General features: G+C 48.4%; 1 protein-coding gene across 1 annotated transcript; it reads right to left on the bottom strand.

The window, feature by feature from the left end:
* Positions 1–306: 306 nt before the first annotated feature.
* NEFM (neurofilament medium chain) lies at positions 307–6,242 on the bottom strand. Its single transcript, XM_007065495.3, has 3 exons — positions 4,761–6,242; positions 3,631–3,755; positions 307–2,182 (listed from the first exon to the last, which is right to left on the bottom strand). Exons 1-3 carry the CDS (start codon positions 5,820–5,822, stop codon positions 868–870), a joined length of 2,502 nt encoding a protein of 833 aa, XP_007065557.2. The 5' UTR covers positions 5,823–6,242; the 3' UTR covers positions 307–867.
* Between the last annotated feature and the right edge of the window lie 897 nt (positions 6,243–7,139).

Raw genomic sequence — 7,139 nt, 5'->3', positions numbered from 1 at the left:
TGATGGTAATATTCCCATTGGCTCCAATGGACATCGGATCATAGAATATCAGGGTTGGAAGAGACTTCAGGAGGTCATCTAGTCCAACCCCCTGCTCAAAGCAGGACCAATGCCCAGTTTTTGCCCCAGATTGTTAAATGTTTGTTTAAAGACGCTCCCAGTGGTTGGGAAATGCAAAGACACTTGCAAAAAGCCCAAGCACTTTGTAAACTGAAGCTAAGTTACTATTAATGCTGAATCATTTATATTTAAAAAAGTCTGGGAAGAAATTCTACTCATGAGAGAAACACCACAGAGCAAGGCATGTTTCCAATATGACCTTTATTGAGCAAGTACTGCTGTGACGGTTCTACATCGAACAACAAAAGGTTGCGTACTGTGAATGTCAACTAGGTTCTCCCATGAACAAAAGTCCATCTTAATTGCACCAGTGAGGTAAACATAATTATTCATAAGTAGCTCTTTTTAAGGCGAGGAGAATTCTGGGTTTTTTTCATGATTGTTTTGTTTTGTTTTCTGTTGGTTCTTGGCTCAGTTGGTTCTTTGCATAATACCCCTTAAGACGTTCCTCAGATGTGTTCCTCCAACAGTTTAGGGAATTCAAAAGCTTCCTTTCCTCATGCATTTGTTTGTTTATTTATTTAATTCCCCAAATTCTGTGGAGGGAGAACATCTTGAGCTTGCATGCATTTCCCCCCAGTATTGCACACACACACACAAAAAAAAGTAAAAGACAGTGTGTCTGGAGCCTCCATGAGAGAACCTGTTTTGCTTTAAAGCTGTCACTCACATGCATTTTGCAGCTGTCATATGGCTTAACCTTTTTCAACAACCCAAGCTCTTTTCAATTTTTTTAATTACTATTTATTAGTCGCTGTCTTGTACTTGCTTTATTACAGCATGAGAAGTGACTTTCTCAACCTTCTTGGTGGAAACCATTTTCTCTTCAAACGTTTCCTCATGCTCCTCTACCTTTTGGGTGACTGTCACAGACTTGGTGATGTATTTGGTTGTACTGTCCGCACCGTCGCTCGTGATTTTCTCCACCTTTTTGGTGACCACAACTTTCTCTTCGCTCTTCCCTTTCTTCTCTTCAGATGGACTCACATCCAGGCCATTGGTGACCACACCTTTGTCTTCCTCCTCCACTTCTTTTTCTTTGGATTTCTCCTCCTCCTTCTCCTCCACCTCCCCGTTCACTGCAATGTCTTCTTTCATGGACTCCTTGGAGGCCTGGTCACTTTCCTCTCCTTCACTGCCCCCTTCCTTCATTTTGGACTCTTTCTCTACACTGACTTTTGTTACCTTTGTGACCGAGATGGTCTCTTCCACCACAGCCTTTTCTTCTTTCACTGGGGATCCCGGCTTCTCTGGGGATCCCGGCTTCTCTGGGGATCCCGGCTTCTCCTCCTTTGTTTCCTCCTCTTTACCTTCCTTCTCCACTTTCTGTTCTTCACTTTCTCCTTCTTCAGCTTCTTCTCTTGATGCCTTCTGTTCTTCCGCAGCCTCTTCTGCTGCAGGAGATTTAGGTGGAGATTTTGCTAAGGACGCTTTCACTTTTTCCACCTTCTCTTCCGCTGCAGCCTTTTCAGCCTCTTCCTTGCTCTTCCCTTCAGGTTCCTTTTCTTTCTTAGTCTCCACCTCAGCTTCTTTTCCCTCAGCTTCGGCCTCGCCTTCTTCTTCTTCCTGCTCAGCCTCCTCACCCTCTTCCTTTTCACTCTTTTCCTCTGCTTCTTCTTTTTCAGAACCTCCTTCTTCTGCTTCATCAGATTTTGCAGCCTCCTCCTCCTCCTCCTCCTCTTCTTCTCCCTTCTCCTCTTCTTCTTCTTCTTCTTCAGCTTTGGGTGCAGCTGCTTTCACTGGAGCTTTCTTCTCAGCTACAATTTCCTCTTCCACTGCTTCTTCTTCCTTCTTCTGTTCTTCCTGCCTGGCTCCGGTTGCCAATTCCTCTGCAATGGCTACCAGGGCATCATCCATTTCAGACTTTTCATCCTCCACCTTTGTCTCTTCAATGATTTCTTCTACAAATTTGTGCTGGACCTTTAGCTTTGGCGGCTCAGCTTTTGATTTCTGTATTTTACTAGATGATATTGTGACCGTGGGTTGCCTGTGTGTAAATGTGGGACCAGTAATGCTTCCCGAGAAGGCACTGAATCTTGTCTCTTCACCCTCCAGTAGTTTCCTAGGGAAATAAAGAGGAGGAGGGGAAGTTAGCATGTAAAATGTCTGTCTTGTGTCTGCAATGTCTCAGAGAATTGGAAAGGTGTTTCAAGCATGTGGAATATGCTAAGGACGATGACAATATCTGTTGGTCATGTTCAGTGGGATTTCAATAGGCTGGGATCAGGCATCTTACGCCCATCACGGTAATATCTGAGTGCTGCGTACAACACACATTTCTCCTTAGCTTGGTTTAAATCTTGTGGTTGTCAGGCTTGATCACAACATTTTGGGTCTTGTAAAACTATAACAAAAATGCGTCGGCCACATTCTCAGTCCGGTGTAAATCAGCACAGTTCTGAGCATAGTCATTCACTTCAATACAGCCATGCTGATCTAGACCTTCTGAGGATTGAGCCCTATATGTTTAAAATATAAATATTCTAGCTTAGATTGTTAAAGCCAATTAGGGCATTTGAATCCCTATTTCTCATTAATTTGGTCAAATTAATGAGAAAATCCCTTCTATGATTTGAAACTCTCAGCCATAATATGTTCACCAGAATAAACCATGTTAACCTTGGTAATAAAATAAAAGACGTCCATTCTCTGTATATTTGATAAGCCCAGCACACGGCAGGGCTCTAAAGATGTTTACTTTCCAGTAGTCTGTTTTGATGTTATTTATATTCAGAGATGCATTTTCCCCATCTAATCTTCTGACCCAGAAAACCAGCGCTTTCATGTTTTATTTTAAAGCCGTTGTTGCAGTCAATTTATTTATTTATTAAGCAACCCAGTTTCAAAAATAAAAGTGGCAAATAAACAGTTACAAAAGCCATGCAAAAGAAGCTAAAAAAACCCATCCTGCCGGATGATGGCAATAGCAGCTACGTCCCTGCTCCAGGATTACTTCACAGAGGATTCTGAAGGAAAGTTAAGAAAGAAATGTGAAAGTGTTTTGCAATGTGCAGATTAAGGATGCTCATCTGATACCCAAGTACATCCGTGTTCTAAAATAACAAGAGCGCATTAAAACTACCCATGCTGCTTGCTCGACATGCTCAAAGTGAAGTGAAAGAAAATAATTACTGATTAAAAACAGTCGTCTGCTTCCTACTTTTGTGAACCAAACAAGAACAGAATGCTGCATTATGGAACCATTGTACTGCAGTGTAATGGTCCTATCCCATTCCCGGTGAAGTCTATGGGAGTTTTGCCATTGACTTTCACAGAGCCGGATCAATTATTAACTCAAGAAGATTTCTTAATGTGAAAAGGTCTTGCATTTGCACGGATTTGAAAGAGTGCTAATAATTTGGCTGAGTGGCTATTCTTGCATTTGTTTGATGCTTATAGGGGAAAAATCCTTGCCAATGATAAAAGCTGTTTGGGCAGAGGTTGGTTGGAACCAGCAGCATCTGCAGTGCAATTAATATTCCAGACACATCCACAGCATTCCTATGGTACCTGTATGCAGCAATTTCAATATCCAGCGCCATCTTGACATTGAGGAGATCCTGGTATTCCCTCAAATGACGTGCCATTTCCCATTTTGTACCCCTCAGCTCGTTTTCCAACTGCTGAATTGTGTCCTGCAACAGATACATAAAATCCCCATAACATAATTACACTTGCATCCAAAAAGCATCCCTGTTAACTCCTATACTGTAGCTTAATAGCAGCGCTGAAAAAGTTCTGTAAGGAAGCCTTTTAAAAGCCCACTCTTAAAATCCAGGGCTAATATAAGAAAGGGATAAGCGCACAAAAGGAGTCTGATCCTCGTCTCACTGCATTGGGCGTCTGAATCAGGCCTATCGTTTTGCAAATAATTGTGCATCACAATAAAGCTTTTGGGGCCTGATTCTGCGGTCCTTACTCAGGCAAAACTCCTTCTGAGGGAGCATTACCTCAGCGAGGACTGTAAGTTCGACCTTTTAACTTTCCCCATGTATTTTAAGATATTTATTAGCGATCAGTAAACTACTGTAAAGAGTTAAAAGCTGTGTTAAAACATCATTTTAAAATCTTGGGTCAGATTATTTTATGACTAAGCAACAGCAAAATGTAGACCATATATTTGCAAATTGTTAAACATCTCTGATAAAGGTCATTTACTCCATCCTTAGGGTTAAAAGTTTGCATAGTAAATGGATGTGAGATTCTAAAAGAACAGTTAACAATCTAAGCAGGAATATTAAACATGCTCTTTGTAAAGAGGTACTGTGGACTAAATATTTACTATCAGAGGGAAGAGCAGACAGCTAAGGGGGTGAAAGTCCGGGGACAAGCATTGAACACTGCTATTAGACCTCTGGATGGCATTGCACAGCTGGTCTTTTTGCACTACGCAAGCCAACTTTGCCTAGCATGGGGTTTTTTTCTTTATTTTTGGCACCTTTGCCGGAACTTTTGGGTTGTTTCGCACAAGCCACGTTTGCACCTCAGCGGTAACTCAGTCCGCCTGCGCCCCTGCCCTGCCCACGGTCGCTCCGCAGCGCACGAGTTTCATTTTGCAGTGGTCGAGGTAACCCTTCCCCCCGCCCCTTTCTGGGTTGCATTTTGCATTGCTTTACACCTGCCCGGGGTGGGGCCCTTACCTGGTAGGTCGAGAGATCGTTGCTGTGGCGCTCCTCGATGTCGTTCAGCTGCCTCTCCAAGGACTCCTTGGTGCCCCGCACCGACTCCAGCTCCACGCTCTTGGACTGCAGCTGCCTCCGGTACTCGGCGATCTCCTCCTTGGCCGTGCGGATGGCCTCTTTGTTGTGCTCCGCCGCCTCGGTGAGCTTGGCGTAGCGGCACTTGAACCAGGCCTCGGCTTGGTGCATGTTCTGGTCGGAGTGGCACTCCAGCTGGCTGCGGATCTCCTTGAGGGCGGCGGTGATGTCGGTCTTCATGTAGTCCTTCCTCTCCACCGTGATGTGGGACGCCTGGATCTGGGCGAGGAGCTCGGCCACCTCCTCCTCGTGGTTGCCCCGCAGGAAGGCCACCTCGTCCTGCAGCGACTGCACCTTCTTGTCCAGCTCCGCCTTGACCAGGGAGGCCTCCTCCATGTCCTTGCGCAGGGCGCGGATGGTGGCTTCGGTCTCGTCGCGCAGCCGGGCCTCCTCCTCGAAGCGCTCCTTGAAGCGCTGGATGTCCTCCTCCACGTGCTCCGAGTCCAGCTGCAGCTGCGCCTTCTCGTGGTTCACCTGCTCCAGGGCGCGGCGCAGCTCCCGCAGCTCCTGCTCGTAGGCGTCGCCCAGCTGCGAGCGCCCGGCTTGCTTCTGGCGCAGGGCGGCGATCTCCGCCTCGATCGCCCGGTTCTGCTGCTCCAGGCCGTGCACCTTCTCGATGTAGCCGGCGAAGCGGTCGTTCAGCCCCTGCAGCTGCTCCTTCTCGCTGGAGCGGCTCAGCTTGAAGTCCCCGGCGCCGTTGAGCAGGGAGGACTGGCTGAGGTCCAGGCTCTCGGAGGAGCTCAGCACGGCGGAGCCGTAGGACACCCGCGGCGCGCCCAGGGCGCTGCGCTTGTACGGGGAGGAGACGGTGCTCGGGGAGCCCCGGGACCAGGACTGCGACCTGAAGCCGCTGGACGGGGAGGCGCTGGCCCGGCTGTAGATGGCCCGGCTCTCGGTCATCCTCCGGTAGGAGGGGTTGCCGAGCGTGTCCAGGGTGTAGCTCATCTTGGAAGACTTTGGGATGTGGGCGGCTTTCACGGCGCGGCTCCTGCCCCTGCCCGCACCTTATATACCGGAGCCGGGCCGGCAGCGCCGCTCCAGCCACATGCTCCGAGGGGGCGGGCCCGGGAGGCGACACGTGGCAGCTAAAGACACAGCAGCCGCCCCCGGGGTCCTCCCCCCGGCAGCTGGCCCCTCCCACCTTCCCAGCCAGTTCTCCCCCCTTTGCTTCCCCCCTCCTCGCCCTCCTTTTCTCTCCCCTCTTTCCCCTCCCCTTCTCTCGTCGCCTATTCCTCCCCTCTTCTTTCTTTCTTTCTTTCTTTCTTTCTTTCTTTCTTTCTTTCTTTCTTTCTTTCTTTCTCTCATCCCCTTCTCTATTCCTCCTCTCCCCTAGCTCCCCCTTCTTCTCGCCTTCCTCATCTCCTCCATCCCTACCCCTCTTCCCTTTTCTCTTTCCCATCCTCCCCCGCCCATCCTTCCCCTCTCCTTCCTTCCCCTCCCCGCTCGCTTCCACCGACTGCACGGAGCAAAGCACAATGGAGCAGAGTCAATTCACTCCCTGCGAAAGAACAGCGACAAGTCGAAGGTTACGCTAGACAGGGAGGTGGGTGGGGGGTGCGGAGTTTCTCCAAGGGGGGCCCGGGCAGGCATTCTACGTTAGATTTGAGGGAGAGCCCACTGAATACATTGGGGAGTCAGGTAAGGTGTGTGTGTGTGTCTGTGTATAGGAGAGGTAGCCATGGCGGTTTCAGCACCACGGCCAGCGGCGCGGGCAGCTGGAGAAGGGATGGAAGGGGAAATCCATGCAGAATAAAAACACGTCTCCGGATGGTTTGTCTGGTGCTGTGATTGCCCCCCTCCCTGGGCAACTATAATAAAGCCTAGCTAGTGTGCTGTTTGTTTTAAATGAGCAGCGTGCGAGTGTCAAGCCGGGGCTCCATCTGCAATGCAGAGTAGGAGAAAGGATCAGAGAGTGACTAGATGTTCCCTCCTGAAGTCATTTCCTTTCACATACAGCTGTAAAATTCTTAGCCCGAGACAGTCCTATTAAGATGACTCCCGGGAAGCAGGAAGGCAGGGAGAAGATGGGATAAAAGAAAGAACCACCCCCCCCCCCCAACAAAGGTCTGACATTTGAAGGTCAACAATGCTTTGGAAAAGAGAAGAGAGGTTTGGGTGGATTAACAGGAAAGTGGGATTGCTGCTTTGTGATCATGGAAAGCACCAGAAGTGACTTTCGAGTTTTCGGGGTAAATAATAAAAGCAGAACCGTGAAATTCTGCAGAAGGAAGTTGATTGCATTCTAGCATGTAACCACTGCAG

The sequence above is a fragment of the Chelonia mydas genome, chromosome 26 (genome assembly GCF_015237465.2).
Source record: "Chelonia mydas isolate rCheMyd1 chromosome 26, rCheMyd1.pri.v2, whole genome shotgun sequence".
Lineage (NCBI taxonomy): Eukaryota > Metazoa > Chordata > Testudines > Cheloniidae > Chelonia > Chelonia mydas.
The sequence above is the reverse complement of the archived record's forward strand: the minus strand, read 5'-3'. Positions and strand labels throughout refer to the sequence as shown.

What these genes read in the sequence shown, in the direction of transcription:
- NEFM (XM_007065495.3), bottom strand. Translation starts at nt 5,822, where the DNA reads ATGAGCTACACCCTGGACACGCTCGGCAACCCCTCCTACCGGAGGATG. An exon ending in ACGATCTCTCGACCTACCAG is followed by an intron (nt 3,756 to 4,760) that starts GTAAGGGCCCCA and finishes TATCTGTTGCAG; the next exon opens with GACACAATTCAGCAGTTGGA. An exon ending in ATTGAAATTGCTGCATACAG is followed by an intron (nt 2,183 to 3,630) that starts GTACCATAGGAA and finishes TTATTTCCCTAG; the next exon opens with GAAACTACTGGAGGGTGAAG.